This window comes from Gouania willdenowi, chromosome 9 (genome assembly GCF_900634775.1).
Source record: "Gouania willdenowi chromosome 9, fGouWil2.1, whole genome shotgun sequence".
In the NCBI taxonomy this organism is placed as follows: Eukaryota; Metazoa; Chordata; class Actinopteri; order Blenniiformes; family Gobiesocidae; genus Gouania; species Gouania willdenowi.
This window is the reverse complement of record NC_041052.1, coordinates 5,824,731-5,845,254: the sequence shown is the minus strand read 5'-3', so window position 1 is coordinate 5,845,254 and position 20,524 is coordinate 5,824,731. Positions and strand designations below refer to the sequence as shown.

Sequence of the window (20,524 nt, the reverse complement as noted above, 5' to 3'; positions counted from 1 at the left end):
ACCATGGGGAGGGCTATCTTCCCAAATAAGACCCTTTTGAGATATGGCCGTTAACCTATAAGAGTGGGACGAATTATCCTGTGCCAAGGTATCGTCAAATTAAAACGTCACAACATATATATTGTCTATAATTTAAGTCGTATTGAGATATTAGATATAGATATATCTTAAATCTTACCTCTGTGTTGGCGCTCTATTTGAAGGACATTTTTTGCACTTTAAATAGGAAAAAAATGTTCATATTTCTTTTATAGAGTTGAAAAGATTAGACCCAGAATTAGAATTAAAACAAAGTTTGGATTGTTTTTTCCCTTTCCAAAAATATCCTCTCGTATAGTTATCATGAGCCCTTTATTGCAGGGGTTCTCAACCTTGGAGAAGGTTGTCAGATGCCTTCAAGAAACGGAATAGTTTTTCAACAATTTGAGCCCATTTCTGTAACTACACCAAACTTGCCATATTTAAACTCATTTTCATCACATTTTCTTGCCATTTTTCTTAATCCTTTTAAAGCATTTTGATACATTACTCCCATTTCTGCCACTTCTCTATGACTATATACTATGGCACAAATAATAATAAACCTCCTGGATAACAGTGGATATTATTCAGATGAATATATAAATGTGGCTATAACAGATTCATAGAACAATGGACCATCTTTGGTTCTTTATTTTGGAGTTTGCGGGCTGAAAAGGTTGAGAACCACTGCTCTGTCCTCTCAACTGGTGAACTTTGTAAACTTCCACCTCTGGTAAAACATTTAAACATCTCCTTTCACTTACAGCATTGCGATGCCCCAGTGTTTCCCTGCTCTTTCCCCCGCTGCCTGGAAACCAGACAACCCAATAAGGGCCACAGTGGGGGTGATGGTCAGAGGTCCAATGTACTTGAGCAGAATCCCAGGCAGTCCCAGCGCTCCGATGCACACCTCAATCATGGAGGACACGATGATGGCCCCTTGGATCTGCTCGACAATGCACAAAAAAACATTAGGGACGTGTGTTTGTCTGTGAAACGACTTCTTTGAAGTCAAGGAAACAGATGAAAGCATGAAACAAGATCATAAGCTCTACTGTGCATTGAAAAGGGCAGATCTGAACAGAGACAAGATCAAAAAAGCCTCAAATAAAACATTTATAGATTTTAAATGAAAACTCACACACAAAAAAACAATCAAATTTAAAAATTAGTGTTGTCAAGATCTTTGGACGCATTTTCAGGGTTGTTCCGAACTTAAAGGGATCCTCCACTGTTTATACAAGTTTGGCCTAAAATCAAAATGCATTATTTCGCACCATATTCGTCTTATTGCCTTTTAAAAATGGGACTACTTCACAGGTTTTGAGCCTGTGTTCCATGTTTAAGAGGGGGTAAAGATGCCTTAGGAGAACTCTTTTTCTCTGCTTCATTATCTACTACGAAACCACAGAGTTGGAACCATCGCCCCCAGCAGCCACAGATTTTTATTCTGTTTTGGTAAACAAAACAGGTTTACATCGGCATCTTTAAATTTTCCTGATTTTTTAGAGTAACCAAAAGTCATTTTGACTGAAAAAGCTGCTAAATGATCTAAAAATCAGGCTGAATGCTCCACTCTAATTGAAAACAGTGGGATGCTTACAGGCCATGTGACATCATCGCTAAACAGTGGAAGATCCCTTTAAATATCTGAGGTGACAAATTAAGAGTTATTTGCTTACCTTACATTTTCTCTTCTCATATTTTTTCAGATAGAAAATACCGTGATCGTTTTCTCCAAATGCGATCAATTAGTTTTAGGTTAACGGAGATCCCACAAGGAAAACAAGTGCCTACAAAGTTTATTAACATTGTTCTCCAATTAAAGTAAGTTCAATATTACGAGCTTTCTCTTGCGTCATCTTTGATCACGTCCATTTTTGTCTATTAGGAATATATTTTCTTTATGCTCACATCAGTAAATCGACCTTTTCTACTTCAACACAAATTGGATGCATTTACGACAAAAGAAAAACCCACAAGGCATTTAAATCTATTTGATGAATGACCAATGGTCTGTTAATCCCCGTTATTCCATAAGGGTTGGACAATTATTCTATTAAGTTATTATGGAAGTTGGGTTTAATAACAGGCTGTTTTGAACCCTGAAGTAAGCCTGGCTTTATAAAAACATCGGACACGTTGGTCCTTCCTCTCCAGCTGCGATCTTTGCATTTGCTATTCCTTTACCTCTCGTATCCTGGGGTGCCAGATGTGCTCTGTGTGAAAGAGCTCCGTGCCGTTCACCACTGGGAGCACTGGTCACAAAGAAAGAAATTATTAAACAGTAACAGGATCAGTGTGCGAGTGTCAGAACTTGGCATAATTCAAAGCACACTAATGGAAACGGGCCAAACTAAAGTGAACCTGTCCTCTACATTTTTATACTGACATTTGATCTGAATGGGAGTGAAATGGGTGAGAAGTAGAAGTGTCCTTTTACACACTGTAAAAGATAGGGCCAATTACTTTGTGTGTTTGAATTTTGTAGAGACTGACGGAAAAAACTGAAGTGTAAAAACAAACATGTAGGGAGACGTGCATACCTGTGTTGTTACACTTCCATTTTTCCAGAGACAGGATGGCTCGGGCTGGTGCGAGGAAGGCAAAAGCACTGGCTTGAAACAACGGTAACCTGCGGAGGAGAAAACCAAAGAGTCAAAAGAATCCGTAGTCTCCCAAAGTGGATCGACTTGGGCCCTGTCCACACATAGCTGGCATCTGCTAAAACAAATGTATTTTTGTATGATTTGGGCCGTCATCCACACGAAAACCCAGGGTAAGGTCATTAAAAACGGGTCTTTTGGAAAACTCAGACCAAAGTGAAGATTTTGGAAAACTCCGGTTTTGAGTGTGGACAGAGATAACCAGTTTCCAAATATCACTCTGTGACATCTAATGAATAAATGTCATATTTGCACCCTTGTTTATGTCGGGCAGTGGGCGGCATTGATACAGTGCTAAACACCCGGTACGGTTTAGCTGGGAAGCTTTCTCTGACTGGATAGAATGATTCTTTTTGGCAAATACTGCCTACTACAAGTCTGGCATGCTTATAACTACTATCAATAGCACTTTTATACGTTTTGTGAGGATTAACGATGATATGCTACTCCCACCTACACACTGTATTTATATATTAGTATTAGTTTTAGTATTTATATATTAGTTTTAGTATTTGGTATTAGTAAATGTTTTATCTGTTGTAAAAATTGTATGTCTACCTTTAGTATAGGAATGTCTTTTTTGTTGTGCCTGAGCACTTTATCTGTTCACCGTGGGAAGTGAGAAACGTCTTCTCGATTCCCTTGTATGTTTGTGCATGCAAAGGATTTGACAATAAAGCTGACTTTGACTTTTGACTTTGATATGCTACTTGTGGGCAAGGCCTTAGATTAGACAGATTATTCTATTAACTACAAATCCATTTATTCATTTGTCTTGGCAGGATTATGTCAAAAATATTTCATGGATTTTGACAAAATTAAAACAAAAGATCTTTCGACACAAAATACTCCATACAATTTTGGAGGAGATCCAGATAAATATACTAATTCTGGATCACTTAAAAAATAAATAAATTTTAAAAAAAATTCCCTACTCTCATTATTAGTGAAATCTCAAAAATTCTTATCTCGGTTTGTTATTGACTGATCTTTATGAAATTTATTACCCCACCAAGTTTCATCTGGATCTGATCTGGATTGCGCATTTCATTGCCATTTTTCGGAAAAAATATGTTTGGTGTCCATGCATCAGAGATGGGCAACTATTATCACAGAAACACAAAAATGTGACCATCTAAGCTAAGGGACATTGATGTCAGAATTTAGAACAATGACAAATTTGAGCATTGGAAAGGAAATTTACTTTTGTATGTTTTTGCAATAATTGTGTATTTTTTCCTCTCACGTGTTTCTGGAGTCATTTGAGTCATTGTGGTTTTCTGTCATTTCATTGTTAGTTTTAAAGTCTAGAATACATTTTTTTTTGCATTTTTCTTGTCATTTTATGTTTTTTGGATTCATTTTGTGTATTTTTGGATTCATTTTGGGCATTTGTTTAATGGCCACATAACATTAGGCCCCCGGGCGACCAGTTGCCCATATCTGGCAAATAGGAGATTTGGTGCTTGGCGGAGGTTTGCATTCTGATTTTTATTTGTTTCATGTATGTTTCTGTAATTTTGTAACTTTTTTGGAGTCATTTTGTGCATTTTTGCTGTTTTTTTTTTTTTTTAATGTATTTTTCTCTCATTTCGTGCATTTTTGAAATCATTTTGTGCTTTTACTTTGGGCCATGCATGAAATTAGACCCAGGGCAACAGGTGGCTGACAAGTTTTTCGCATCTATTGTTTTACAATATTAAAGTTACTATTCTGTTGGTTAAAAAAACCCAGGTGTGATCCAGAGTTTAAGAGTATTTATTCATTTATCCAAGTGTTCATTCAGGCTCAGACTTGCAGACAATTTGTGCCATGAACACAGGATTTTATTTCATAAATCCTATTGCCAGAGGAAGCTGGGAGTGTTACACATTGATAAAAAGAAGCGGCCTCCAAACTCTCCACAAACAGCCGTCATACTATTTTGAATTTTTAAGATTGACCTTATTTGACATCATTTCATTCCTCATATTTCAACACTGCTCCCATTGACAATTATAAACTAGTTTCAACACGTGCAATATATGGGTTAACTCAGGATCTTAACAGATTAATATCCAAAGTGCATCGTTTCGTTATTAATCAGAATTTCCCAACGTTCTGTGGTTGACTGTTGGCATTTTGTGTGGGAGGTGAAGGACATGCTTCTCCTCAGCTGTCTTCCTCCTCTTCTCAACTTGTTTCTTTGTCACATTTACTCCAGAAACAAAAAAGCACATTGATGAACAAATGTTCCCATCAGTCACCTCAGTGGCATTATTCACTTGTCTTACTCAAAAGGACGTAGAATTACAGATCTTAACTTCTTTTTGTCTGAGAAGAATGACGAAATTAATCAAGAATTTGCTCTGCATTTGAAAGGATTAGTGACAAAAATCATGAAAATAAATAGATAATCTTTTTTCAGGGAGTTACAAAATAACTAGTTTGGGCAGTGTTTATATATTATATGAAATATTTTCATTCAAGACCATTTAGTCAGAATCTAAAGAACTACAGTGGCTTTATTTATACAGAGAGACATTATTTGGCTCTGGTGCAGAACTTCAGTAATTAAATAATGTGTTCCAACAGGATGCCTAGATAAGAAAACATCTATCTATAATACAAGGTGTGTGTGTGTGTGTGTGTGTGTGTGTGTGTGTGGAGCGCATATCTCCCTGATCCAGTGTCTGATCGACCTGAAACTTTTTGAACAGCTTGCGCATAGCCCGATTGTGTGCGTTCATTATTTTGGACTTATTTGGTGATTACGTTGCAAAACGCTTATTTAAATGTTTTTATTTTAATGTGGGTTAGACAGGACATAAGAGGGGGGAGGGGCATACGGATATTCTCTGGCACTGAACTGTAAACACATGCCCGCAAAGTCGGTGTAAACATGCACATTTCTCCGCAAACAGCATTACAAACGCTGATATTTTCACCACGTGTTAATAACCTAATGCGCACATTGGATGTACATGACAAGTTTGTCTGTAATTCATTTTCCCAATGGGTTTTATGAGTTTTTCTTTGCCGAATGAGGGTCTAAGGACAGGGGATGACATTTATTATCCATTTGCTTGAATGGGTTTGGTCCAGAATACATCAGTGACATGTTAGTCAGGTATGAACCCAGCAGGTCTCTCAGATCTATGGACACAGGTCAGATAGTGGAGCCCAGAGCTCACAGTAAACATGGTGATGCTGCTTTTAGTTGTTATGCTGCAAAGAAGTGGAACAAACTGCCAGCAGAGCTGAAGTCAGCATCACATGTGAACATTTTTAAATCAAAGTTAAAGACACTTTTTTTCTCTACTGCATATGATTGAGAGAGAGATTTTTAGTCATGTTGTTGATGTCATGATGATTTTACTGATGATTTTAATTGATTTTACTGATGATTTTAATTGATTTTACTGATGATTTTAATTGATTTTACTGATGATTTTAAATGTTCTTATTGATTTTAAACAATTGAATGTTTTATCATGTAAAGCACATTGAGTTGCCTTGAGTATGAAATGTGCTATACAAATTAATTTGCCTTGCCTTACAGCAAACATTGGTGCAAACTTTATTTAGGAATTTATCATGCGCATGTCCCATAGAATTAAACCAGGGAAATTGCACACGCTATTTTACTTTGCACCTTCAGATAGACCCCTTTATAACACTACAGAGTATGTACACCTCTGTACATCCAACCTTCAAACACATACTCATTTGGCCATAATTGACAACTTTACTTACGCTCCCACTATATAAATACATACTTCCGAGGGGCACTGTACTAGTTTAATAAATAAGAAACTGGGGGAAAAAAGTTATGTTGACCTTTTCTTTTTAAAAGGAAGAAGAAAAGGAAAAAAAAAAACAGATGTTCAAGGTGACTAAGCTTGACTTCCAATAACACACAAAACCAGGAAATAGGAAAATGCTTTGTGTTGTGAAAGCAATTTGAACCAAGTTGGTTATTTCCCCTTTTCCTTTGGTGCTATTTGGGAATGTGTGAACAACTGACCTAAACATGTTGACATGCACATATTACGTTTAGATTTTTTATTTTTTTTTGTTGAACAAGCAGATTGCAAGCCTCAGTCACTGGTTCCCAACCTTTTTCAAGTCATGACCCCATTTTATGTCACATTTCTGGCGACCCCAGAAACTTGTTTTGTTTAATGTTCCCATGTGTCTACAAATGGTTGAGGCTTTAAAATAATTTAAAATGAATAGGGGATCCCCAGGCACTGCAGGTGTCTAACATTATTATTATTATTATTATTATTATGATTATTAGCAGGTGTGCTATTCTTCATGTGTGTGATTTTATATCTGTAAAATGTGCTTCCCTCCACTATTAACAGGCGAGAGTTGGGATTATAATTCCCATCAGTAGATTATAGTGAAATCCCAAATGTGATTACCCTTTTCAAATTCAAGATTAGCAACCAACACCTACATCAGGGTCAACTTTTGAGAAAAATTGTTCATAAAAAATGTGTTAACTCGTGTTCTGCAAATAATCTGTAGCTCAGGAAGAGAGACTTCCTCAAAGACTATCCAACACATAAAAGGTACTTCAGAGAGACATTAAGAGAGGGCTAAGGGGAAACTTAGTGTCAATGGCTCTTGTCCTTAAGTAGGTACTCGGTGAGAAAAGATGGAGAGCAAGAGTGGGATTATAAATATAACCGTAAGAGACATTTTTCCAAGTACATAAACATTTCTTACAAATTTCAGTCAACCTAAGTAAGAAGGTCAGATTTTTTTTTTTTTTTTTAACCAGCATTTATTTGTTTGTTTGCAAGATTACGTCCAATTTTGACAACATTTTAACCAGAGATAGATCTTAAATCAGTGTTTTTCAACCATGGGGTTGCCTGGAGTTTAAATGGGGTCACCTGAAATGTCTAGTAACTGATAAAAAAAAAAATGTAAAAATTTCTGATTAAAAAAACATTTTTTCAAAATAATTATTCTTTTTCAAACGTAAAACAATCTTTATTCTATACTTTTACTTTCTCAAATATAAATTGAGTTCAAATAAAATACAGCATGAAAATATCTGAGTTGGCACAACTCGTCACTAATGCTGACTACTTTAGGGTCACCATAAATTCTTGATATCAAAATGGGGTCACAAACAAAAAAAAAAGGGTTGGGAACCACCGCCTTAAGCTATGGGAAATTTCCATTACATTTTCGAGGGGAGTTGGATCAATACACTGATTCTGGATCAGTTTCAAAATAGAAAAATCCTTTTTTTGTCATTATTGGCAAAATTTCAACAACTCATATCTGAAATTTGACTGAGCTATGTTGGGTTGATTCCTCAATAAAAATATGGGGTGCCTATTACATTTGGACCTACTGTATGGTTATTAATGGTGATAGAAATTTCTTCCAAGCCTTTAAAGTGTGAATTATCATGGCACCATGATAGATAACTACAGAAAACCGAGAACTCTTGTTAATTTTCTTTTATTTGTGTCAAAAGTCAAACGTGTTTTACCTGCAGCCCAGTGTCGTCTGCAGCAGAGTGGTGATGCCAACACAGAAAAAGATGGTCCCAATGAGCTGACTGGTGACCCACTGATCGAAGCCAACACACATGGCCTCGGAGAGCAGGAACGGCACTGCGATGGTTCCACTGAAGCATGTCAGATAGTGCTGAAACGACAAGATGCCAAGGTCACAGTCACAGGCAACATGGTCAGTTTGGCTGAATACACACAAATACAAACAAGCTGCCAGCTTTAGACCCAGTTTACAGATTTCACATATTTTTTTAACCAAGTTTCCATCACTGTACAATCACTGCAATATGATTACTAAATATCTAAGATAAATACAAATAATTCCAGACGGCCTGGATTAGTTCATGTTTAATGGAAATCTTTCAATAATAATAATAAAAAACAGCACTTAGGGAGCAACCAATCTAAAAACAGATTTCATAAAACATGAGGTAGAACATAACCCCAGTGGTGAGCAGAGGTGTAAAGAGTACTGATATATTATACTCAAGTAAAAGTACTGTTACTTGACTGAAATTGTACTCAAGTACAAGTAAGTTATACATAAAGTAATCAAGTACAAGTAACTCAATTAAATAGTACTCAAAGTAAAAGTTACTCGTTACTTTCACCCGCTCATGTTTATTATTGGTAATAAATCTTGCCACGGTTCCTTTGCTTACAGTAAACATCTCATGTATAAACTTAAAAAAGAAGAGACCAAATCTTGCACAATTAGAACTTAAATTATTTTCCACAAAGGAATTTCTATAAAATCAAAAATTCTCAGGCTCTTAGTATAGCTACATTTATTAACTCTAAAACAGTGCAATGCCAAATGTGCCATGTGGGTAAGTAAGTAAGTAATATTTATTTAAATAGCATCTTTTACAGACAGAGGTCACAAACTGCTTTATATATCAACTCATTAACACTCACATTCACACACCAATGTGACAGAGCTGCCATGCAAGGATATAGTCAACCACTGGGAGCAACTCGAGGTTCAGTGTCTTGCCCAAGGACACTTTAACACTAAGACCAGTATAGACCGGGATCAGTTTAGGTTGGGGGTCTAAAAACTGAGAAAATAACTAGCATTCAATGCTGTTTGACGCGGTGCATTACGTTTAATCTGATTGGTCGGCTATGATGTGATGCATTTGATTGTTGTCTGGTTATTCGATTTTTGTAGTTTCACAATGTCTGTTGATCATTTTAAAACAATAAAATAAATAATACTAAGAAACGATTGGGTGTAGAAATGTAAAAAATTACTGCACTTTTAAAACACACTTAAGTACGGAAGTGAAATTACCGATTTAGAAATATACGGGGAAAGTACAAGTAACCATAAACCATATAATAGTGTTAACCTAACCACTAGAAACAAAGCCCTAAACCTAAAAATAGGAACTAAAAACTAAGATTATATAGTAGAACATCAACATTATATTCAAACACAATCCACCATCTTCACATAGTGTAATCATAACATAATCTAATCGCTAGAGCGGACATGGGCTCGTCTGTAAACGGTCGCATTTACAGACCTTGGAGTCACCGTTAATTTACCAATAAACGGGAAGAGATTCATCACCTTTACAATAAGTCAGTGCCTTCTCCTCGCCCTTCTCTCTCTTCTCTGTTTCAGCTGTGGTGAAGCTGATGATGGCAGTTCAACTAGTCTGGGACACTCTGATGTTCTATCTCTCTATCCTGCTCTGTTGGTCCTTCTGTCCACTAACCCCAACCAGCTGACGCAGATGGCTGCCACCTCTGAACCTGGTTCTGCCGGAGATTTCTTCCTGTTAAAAGGGAGTTGTTTCTTCCCACTCTGGCTAAATGCTTGTTCATGTGGTTCTTGTTGGGTTTTTTCTTTCTTATTATGAATTTTATATTTTGATAAGCGCATTGAGATGACTGTTGTAATTTACGCTATACAAATAAAGATGAATTGAATAAACGCAACTCATTTACAGTAACGAGAGTACTTATAATCCGTTACCTTCACCTCTGGTATTTGGATCATAATTAATTCCTTTTATATGATGAATCATCACCTTGACCTCATCTGTGCAATGAGAGTGATTTAATAGATGGTTTACAATCACATTGAGGTAACAGAGAGCAGGCAATTTTCCACTCAACCACTGTTATGTCGACAGCTGTGGGTCACACACTGTGTGTGTGTGTGTGTGTGTGTGTGTGTGTGTGTGTGTGTGTAGGTTAAGTTTTGGAGGAAAAACAAATCTGCAAGAAGCTGCACGGAGAGGATTCGGAAAAACAATCATTCAAATGCCGCCTAGTCATCAAGTGAATCTGCAAGGCTGCGGTTTTTCCCCTAATCTAAAGTAATCTCAGCAGAGGATTTACCTGTAATCCCAGGAACACACACAGGTACCAGGGCGGGGTGTCTTCAATGGTATAGATCATATCCATCCTCCTCGCATCCATGTTGTCTTTGCTGTCAAACGTCTCAGACATGGAGCTCTACAAATAACAAACAAATGAATGTTGAAGAAAAGCATTCTGGGAGTTTTTTTTTTTAATGAGAACAGGAAACTGACTGTAGAATCACACCTCAGAGGTCAATGTGAGAAAATTGGATGTGGGTAAGATTTAATGAACGATGAATGTTGGAAAGTTTGTGAAGGAATTACGATACAATCTTATTTACACAGCACCAAAAAAAAAAAAAAAAGAAAAGAAAAACACAATGACCTGGAAAGGTAGTGAAGACAGTTTGAGTCACTCTGTCTTCCGTTTTTTAATGGTAACATTCCTGTGTTCAAAACAAAAGGGCTTCTATGAAATCTAATAACTGGGACCTTCCATTGTTTCCTTTTCATAATTTACTGAATTCTATTTCAGAGTACAACTATCTCTGCATCATTTTACACTTTTCCATTTTGCTTCATCGTCTTTCCCTCTTCATGTAAACTTGTCCTTTTCAAGAGCAAACCTTTCAAATTCACTGTAGTTATTTTTTCTAATGTCAGTATTTAGTTCTGTCAGCTGCTGAAAAGATGCTGGAATGAACTGCTTGTATCACAGATTTTAGATGCAGACCAATTTAATTATTTTTCTCTGATATGGAAGAGATTTCCGATATTAATGATGGATTGGGACACCCCTAAACTGTGATTCTGCTGTTCATAAAAAGATGACAAATATAAGTCTGAAAGAGTACTGGTCAGCTTTTTAAGTCATGTGACAAGCTGCCACTCAGCACTTTTATAAAAGCTGGTAAAACAGATTTCATTTTTCACTTCTCAACTCACTTTCTCTGTTTCGTGATTTTCCTTTGCGTAGATGGCCATCAGCTCTGTGTTCTCAGTATCCTGGTCGCCATTGGTGGCACCAACTCCATTCACTATCACCTACACAAATACACAGCCAATAGGACACACGTGTCAAACTCAAATCCGGCCCTTTAGAGCAGCCTAGGCGTGAGATGAAATGATAAACTATAAAAATAAATCTGTTCAGGAGCCACTAAGTCAGTGATGTTTTTAAATCAAAACATCATCCAATCTTAAACAACTGTATTTATATACTTTCGCTTAGTGAAATATAAACCTAGTTAAACTAAAATGCAGTAAAATATATATATATATATATATATATATATATAAATCTGAGTGGACAAAAACTAATTCTTGAAAAAAAAAAAAAGTATCTTTGGGATTGCCAGAAATTCTTGATTTCAAAATGGGGTCATGATCCAAAAAAGGTTGGAAACCTCTGCATTAAATACTGTTTCTTTCCACTTATTTACAAAATGAGATTCTTTAAAATGTGTTAAATCCATCATTATGCTCTATAGTTGTTTTCAAATAGTTGTCGATGCAAATGTTGTAGTCAGACAAAGACAAAAAAGGTTTGGGAACCACGTTTTTAGAGCATCCAATGTGGCCCGCAGGAGAATTTAAAAATGTGGAAAAATTGCAAAACATTTCAGTTGTAGATATCTCAGCTCCTCCAAATATACAAATTCAATGGAACTCCACAATATACGTCGTTTTTTTTTTTCAAATTAGTAAAAGAACTTATTACATTTTTCAAAAATTCTACAATTTTCCTCAAATCATTCCACAAAATGTCCTTCGATTAAATAAAAATTGGTCACAAAATAAATGAATTTCACAAGTGACGATCCTGCAGAGGCTGATAACTGTCACTTAATGCTTGTATATTGTTGGTGCCTTAAATCCTTTACATATCATTAATACGTGGAAGTACAAACTACAGATGAGTATTGTTTAAATAGCTTGTTTTCCTTGTTATAATCTGTGTCACAGGTGAGACCAACCTAGTCTGTATTTGGACCCTGAACCAAAATTAGTTCAACTCAACATCCCTGCAGTAGGGAGTGGTGGTTTTTATATTACTGCAATACAAAGGACAGTCTCAATCAGACGGTAATATGAGGACACAACACGCTCTGCAGAGGAAGCTCTCAGCCTTGACACGTTCTTGTTTAGCTGCTGTGATCTGTTATGGACAGATGACGTACAATGTTTAAGTGTCAATCAATCAATCAATCAATCTGTAGTGTTGCTCAAGTTAAAAAAAAAAATTTAGAAGGGTCATTCTATGTAAACACATTCTTACCAATTTTTAGTTTGATCGGATGAATACTTTTTGAGATACGGACAATTTTGCAAGGGGGGGTATATGTCAGCTTTTGTGCACTTTTTGCTAGACCTAATTTTTCTTCCATTTTCAGCTTCCAATATCCCAGGAACTACACCACATAGGAAATTTGGTACAGTAATACAGCTCCACCTACTCTGAGAATATACATCCTATCTGGTGGACATGCCAGCCCCTCAAATTTGGAAAAAAGTTTGTTGTGGTTTGGGGTTGGAACATGCATTGGTTTTTGGGTGACAGTTTCTTGAAATCCAAAAAAATACTTATCTGATCTCTGATTTAATTTATAATATAAACTTGGTCTCCAACTTTAGGGTCATTTCACCACTCGTGAATATTGAAAATCCTTTACATGAGGGCATTGTAGCTTGCCTGTGTCTTATAATTTATTTATTGTTTATTAGTTTTTCACTAGTAACAAATATAAAAATCATTGCATCAGAAGAACATTTATTTTAAAGAATTAGGACACAAGAATATGGCACAAAAATTAAGAAATACTCTTTAATTTTACCATAACAGAATTGAGTTTGCATGGGGATATAAGGAGTTTGAAAAATGTTCAAAACAGTGACATTTCTTTGCCTAAAGCACATGCAACCTGATGCCATACAAACCACTATGCAAATCCCTCAACCATTTGCTATTTTATTAAAGCTTTTTCCCCTGAAAACAACACAGTTTAAAATGGTGACACTTAACTAAAAGCTGTGCATTGAGAACCAAAACAATTCGCTCACAGGCAACAAAAGCTTCACACAGCAAAGAGAAATCACAGACATGACTTAGCAAGTGTTGTTGAATTAATATATTAAATACATAATTTAATCATACTTACAATAACAATCAGTGTAGCATTTGTTCATTCGTTTTTCATTATGTTACAAAAACATGAAAAACAAAAAAAAAAAAACAACCACTCATTTGTAGGGATGTAACGATTCACTCAACTCCCGATTCGATTCGATTCACGATACGATTCTCTCACGATTTATTTTACAAAATGGGACTGTAGACAATTTTTTTTTTTTTTGGAAAAAAACTAGAAAATACTGTACTATTTTCCTTTTATTTTTTATTGTCAAAAGAATTCCTTGATAAACTATTCAAAACAATGCAATTTAACTAAAAATAAATCTTGAATGAAATAAATAAAGGAATAATACAAATGAAAATGAAGCCTATTAATTTAAATTCTGGTTCTATAATAAACAATGCAAAACTGCATAATAGTTCTTTTTCTTTTAAAAGTGCAACTGAAAATGTATTTTGTGCCTTAACAATTGGACTTAAAAAAAAAAAAAAACCGTGATTGCAGTGATTTACGTCATATTTGTTTGGACCAGCAGAGGGCGCTGGGAACACAGTGGTCGGTTGGCATGCAGATATCTTGCAGTGAAGAAGAGAAGCTATGCTAGCAGACACAGCTAATAGAAAAACGTGACTTTTACAGAGATTCAAGTAATATTACAGATATACTTTTGGTGCTTAAGGGGTGATGAATCATTTATAAACATATTTAAGAGTAGAAGGCGGCTAGAAAGAAAGTATTAGCAGACTCCGCCCGCCGCCTACACTTGTGGATAGCTGGTTAAAAAAAGTACTGCGATTCAATTTTCAGAAAATTGATATCAACCGTGATACTTACGAATCGATTTTTAACTGCCTTACGATTAATCGTTACATCTCTACTCATTTGATATTTGTTTCCAAAACCAAAATGAATAAACGGAAAACGCCTAGTTTTTCGTATTCTGTACTGAAGCAAAAGAGCTTGAATTTGAAAAACGGAAAACGAACACCTTTATTCTTTTTATCCATTACCAATTGGCCAAAGTACGTGACCCGGAAGTGAAGCGTTAAACATTCCGCAATATCTTTAGCTTTGCAACACTTAGGAGTCTCTAAATCCTCCGAAATGTCGGTGAGGAGGTTCTGTGCCCAACACCAGCTAAAGCAAAAAGGAAGCAGCAATCTTGTCATGCCGAACTGCTGTTAGCGTCGGATGAGCGTACACCTCCGGGTCACGTACTTTGGCCAATCGGTAATGGAGAAAATGGATAAAGAGTTCGTTTTTCGTTTTCTGTACGGAAGCAAAAGAGCTTGAATTTGAAAAACAAGGAATTTTCTGTTTTTTCATTTTGGTTTTGGAAACAAATAAATAATGAGTGGTTTTTTTTGGCGTAATAATTCCAGTTATTTTTGTCGTTTTGAATAATATGTTATGGTTCCATTTTTTCAGATCAAATTTGAACACATTATTGAAAAATAATTTGCTGGATTTAAAAGTCATGGACACATCAAAGCAACCAGCAGATGCCTCTGGAGAAGACTGATCTGCTGGCATGATTAGTGACTTGCAATTGCCAAAGTAAATTTCTTGAAATAAAAAAGTTGTCTGAATGAATTAAACCATAACATAATATTGAAAAAGAACTTGCTGGAATCAAGGACACATCAAAGCGACTGACAGAGGCCTCTGAAGAAGACTGGCAGTTGACAGTCAAAACATGTCAGAAGATTAAAGTTAATTTCCTGAAAAAAGTTAGTGGAATTATCAAGTGGGAAAGGTCCCAGATCTACACTGGGAATTGAACCAAAGGATTTCTGCAACAGCTATCACGTTATTGATCTTTGTGAGAGATTATTCTGTCGTCACTGGTAAATTAAACAGTTTCATACCGGGATCGGGTAGAATTCTGCACCGTGCTTGTTCTCCTCTTCATATTTCCCTCCTTCGTTGCTGCTTTCCATCGTTTTGGAGGTGGTGTTCTTTCCAACGCCCATCTTTACGGCTGCGATATCCTCTCTGTCTTTGTCTGTTCCTCCTTTATCTCTCTCTGGGGTAAAGACGACTGATGAATCCTTCAGTCTGATCACATTGTCCAGCACTGCCAGGCCACCTGTGAAGAAATATGTGCGATTAACATGAAAAATCATTATTTTCTGAGTGTAATCTCTGTCTTAAGACTCCTGTAACAGTAAGCACGAGCAGCGGGGTAGAAAATGTTGATGGAAAAACATCTGTGTTTTTCATTTTGTCTTTCTCCAGTCCAGCAGAAAAAAAATGCAATCATTGTTAGGATCAAATATTAAGAATATAGAATATTTACTAAAGTGGCTGGAAATGCTAATTTTTAAAAATCAGATAAAGTTTGTTTTGATCTCCACTGTAAACAGTAAACACTTTTACATCTTTTTTTGAGCAAATTATCTTTGAGGCCTACACTATATCTGATTAATAAAAAAAAGCAGCAGCTTTAAGTAAAACAAATAATACGAACATATGAATGACTTACTAGTTAAAAAGTTTTGAGTTTTTCTTCCTCACATTAAAATATTTTGGCATTTCCAATCTCCTTATTTAATCAAATAGTTAGTTACATGTGCTGTCAATAATTGCTGTGGTTATCTAAAAATAAATAAATCAAGAAGCTAATAAAACTGAATGGAAATGTTCAACAAATGGTTGTTTGCGAACTACCAAGGTTTGGTTGAAGTCGTTTGTAAACTACACAACAAACATCTATGTGAAAAAAATCAAGAGACAAGGAAGAAGCGAGAGAGAATTCAGAGAATTAAAGGTATGTCATCCCGTGATAGATGGATGGATAGAAAGTGTCACGTCACGATTAATCATCTAACTGGTGTAAGCCTCACTGTTGTGTTTGGATGATGCCAACATCAATAGTCTGGGTGTGATCAACATCAACATGTGGCATCCCATAATTTCCTTTTGATGATTTATACGTACGGATCTTTGACTTTTTTTTCCACCTTCTCAGGGCAACAGAAATGTTATCTAATCAACTAACATTGCCTGATCTCGTTAGATCTCTGAAGATAAGCAGGTCTGGGCCTGGTTAGTAGTTGGATGGGAGACCATTGAGAATTCCAGGTGCCACAGTGGGGGACAGTCGCTCCAGTAGTATCTGTCATTGTGTCCTTGGGCAAGACACTTCACCCACATGGCCTAGTATGAATGTAGTGTGCGAGTGTTGGTGGTGGTCGGAGGGGCCGATGACGCACTATGGCAGCCTCGCTTCCGTCAGTCTGCCCCAGGGCAGCTGTGGCTACAATAGTAGCTTACCACCACTAAGTGTGGAATGAAATAATAATGCCTATAATCTGTAAAGTGCTTTGAGTGTCTATGAAAAAGCACTTTATAAAATTCAATGCATTATTATTAATAATCAAACAAACGTGATTAACATCAGATACTGTCAGAGTGTTGTGCGATGGGAATCGCACAAAAATCCAAAAATACACCTCAACAGCTTTGAGAGGTTGGCAATTTGTCTTGAACAATGATTCATTGGCTTGATAAGTGAAAAGCTCATGTTTCAAAATGACATTTTTGCATTAACTTAATTCAGATATTTTCCCAAACATCTACAATGAATCTAAAATGTTGTAAGCTTTGCATATTTCACGTGTAGAGAGTATAATAAAAACATGCACTCTAAATACAAAACATGTGAGACATTCAAACCAATGTTCCACCTCTACACAAAAGTTTTTGGAATCCAACTGGTTGATCCATTTAAACTGAGGAACTCTGACTGGCAGTTTAATATGTTTACAATCTGCTGCACAGTAAGCAGTTTCCTTAACTGACCCCTGCTTCCATAATCCTCAGTGTTGTTGAAGGCTTTTTTTTTTTCCGTATCGCTTTGTTTTAAAAACACCACCACATCCTAAATGCTGAATCAACTTTAATATGTTTAAGAGACCATGCTGACAATGTATAACCCAGCCATTGTTTTGTTTATGTGCTTTATCTTCACTTGTTACATAGTAATGCCTAAGGCAGAAAACTGTCTTCTATCACCTGCTAGCAATGGTTTCTTCTTCCCACCTTTGTTTTAAGCACATAAAAACAAAATTACTTGTGTGTCATCTAAAAGTTACAGGGATTCAGTAAAAGAAATGTCAGAGGTAGAAATTGCTGCTTGGAAGTTTGTTACTGACTCAATAGTAGGGGTGTGCATTGCCATGCATCTGACGATACGGTTCACGATTTGCATGTCACAATACACTCAACAGTGATATAAATTGCGATATCAATAACTTCAAATTTCACCATTACAAGTACAAAATTGTATGAAATACAATTCATACATTTTTTTTGTGAAACTTGCATGAACAAGTAAGTCGTAACTAACTGTAATTCCAGTACCAATATAAAAAAACATGTGGTAAGTTTATCAAAGTGTCAAATTAAATTTTTCAAAAAAAATTAACTTTTGCTTTTCTGATTCTAATTCCGTTTTTAAATAATTTTTTAAATAGTAACCACAAACGTCAATAAAAGTTTCCAGTATGTTTTATGAAAATAAAGTGCAATCATCTTCCAGCTAAAATGCATTGAGGAGTGAGGTTAACAAGGTCTGATGTGGTTCACTGACACCTCGTGAACATTGTTTTGTTTTTGTTTTAAATCCGTGAAAACATGAGAAATGTCACTTTTGGCAGAGTTTTCAGCATCAGCAGTAGGGCTGGGCGATATATCGAATATACTCGATATATCGCAGCTTGTAGTCTGTGCGGTGTTGAAAATGACCATACCGTTAAACTCGCGGACTTTTTTTTTTTGATTTTTTTTTTTTTTTTTTTTTTTTTTTTTAAATGTCATCTTAATGACAACATGCACAAAAGGGCACTATTTGTTTTAAAATATTGTAGTGGTATTATGTACAAAAAGTGCACTTTAATTTTGTGTTTTGAAATGCCATGTGAGTTGCATCCTGCACTAATGTCTTGTTTTGAAATGTCTCTGTGACAATTTTGCACAGAACGTGCACTTTCTGTTGACAATTTTATGTTTGAGCCACTCACTGTTTAATAAATACAGTTATGTCAACTTTGACTTAGTTGTGATATCCCCTTTTTTGCATGAAAGTTTAAAATTGGCATATATTAATGCAGTATGATCAAGAATGTTTTAATGTAGACATATAGAATCATCATACTGGTGTGATTTTGTGCATCAAAGTGTTAATTCAAGGGTAATGCAAAATATCGAGATATATATCGTGTATCGTGACATGGCCTAAAAATATCGCGGTATTTATAAAAGGCCATATCGCCCAGCCCTAATCAGCAGTTGATCAGAACAACTTTTTGATGAAATACAGTTTAAAAAAAATGTCACTTAGTAGCTTTAAAACATGTTTCAACTGGGATCCAACACTAATGATTATTATTATGTTTGTATAACTGACAGTCATCCTACAGACTCCTACTTTCTGTAAGTGTATCAATTAAACATAATCTCCGTTTGAAGGTACGGTAACTATTGTTTTATGAAACAGTAAAAAATTGCTTTCCAAGGCTTCGATGTCTAAAGCCTGAGGTTTGTTTTCAATCCATTTCCATCGTCTAAATTCAAATCTTTCTTCACTTTTGCTGTTGGAATTAGAACCAAGTATGGGCCCACTAAAAGGAGCTACACAAGGACACTCCACAATAAGATTAATACCTCAATATGTTCAACCCTAAAAGGCTACATCCGTGTATCATTTCCTGGAAGAGACTTATCAAATGTCAGCAGACGTCTTCCAAAAGAAACTCACTGCCAGTGCCTTTATCTGACACTTTAAAGTGTTTATGCTCCTCCTAAATAATCTTTCCCACCCAGTCACTATCCCTGCTTGCAGTGTAAGATGTTGGGATAGGTGTAATACCTAGTGGACACATCCCATCGCTCCTGTCAAGCTGGGCGGCTGGGAGCATCTGTGTGGAAGGAGCAAGAGAGAAGGGGAAAGAGGAGGAAGAGGAGGCGAACAGGAGAAGAGTGGAAAGAGGAGGAGCAAGGGGGGAACAGAGTGGGTCAAAGATACAAGGAGGAGGGAGGTGAGACACAAGTTAATTTGACAGGCAGCATTTAATCACAAGTAAAGTGTTGTGGGGGACAGATTATGTGTAAATCGAATCTCAGAGGTTGAGGTTGAATGAAGCTTTATAAAGGGAGCAAAGGACATGTAGCAGGTGTTTTAAAAGCACTACCCAATAGAATGATTAAGTAGCTTCAAATAGATTACCGGATTCAGTCTCAACTTGCTGATAAAACAAACTTTTACTTCCAGGGTCGTGATGCACGATAATATCAGCCCATTATAGATATTGGCCGATATTGGTTTTAAAATTAAGTATCGTATGTCTGCCATTATGCAGATATATTTGACTGATGTCAACTTTTTTGATCGACACATACACGTAGATGCATCATCGCCCGTGGAGAGGCGGAACTAACCAGCGCCATCTCGTGTTAGGGCAGCAGAATGCAGGAGAGCACGAGGCACTCAATCTGAAAGTAGGGATCGACCGATATAGATTGTTTAGGGCCGATACAGATTTTTTTCCCATCAGCCTTAGCAGATGACCAATACAGACTGCCAATTTTCTTGGGCCGATACTACTCTCTTCCACAACAGAAACTGCCGTAGATAATCACTTCAAGTAGGTGTGGGGGGAACAATATCAGTATCGGCATCAGTTATCAACCAAATGAGTTGTAAAAATATTGTCACATTGGCCAAAAATACAATATCGTGCATCTCTAACCCTGGGTGGTACATTTATGCTTATGATGTAGATCGTTGAATAATTTATTGATCCCAAGAATGTATTGTAACTTCTCACTGAATAAAGAGCGGATTATTCTTACACCAAATA

The 20,524-nt window shown here is 36.2% G+C and overlaps 1 protein-coding gene across 3 annotated transcripts in view; it reads right to left on the bottom strand.

Annotated features, from left to right (window-relative positions):
* slc23a2 (solute carrier family 23 member 2) overlaps positions 1–20,524 on the bottom strand; it is a 42,632-nt gene that overhangs the window by 5,631 nt on the left and 16,477 nt on the right. For 2 of the 3 annotated variants that reach the window (XM_028457296.1, XM_028457297.1), the window contains exons 2-8: positions 15,530–15,750; positions 11,473–11,571; positions 10,565–10,681; positions 8,185–8,342; positions 2,568–2,656; positions 2,212–2,279; positions 786–967 (exon numbers count right to left, since the gene is read on the bottom strand). In XM_028457296.1, coding sequence (XP_028313097.1) covers positions 786–967; positions 2,212–2,279; positions 2,568–2,656; positions 8,185–8,342; positions 10,565–10,681; positions 11,473–11,571; positions 15,530–15,634 — 818 coding nt within the window. In that variant the 5' untranslated portion in view covers positions 15,635–15,750. Of the gene's footprint in view, positions 1–785; positions 968–2,211; positions 2,280–2,567; positions 2,657–8,184; positions 8,343–10,564; positions 10,682–11,472; positions 11,572–15,529; positions 15,751–19,533; positions 19,583–20,524 lie in introns of those variants that run through there. The other variant, XM_028457295.1, reaches the window with a different exon arrangement.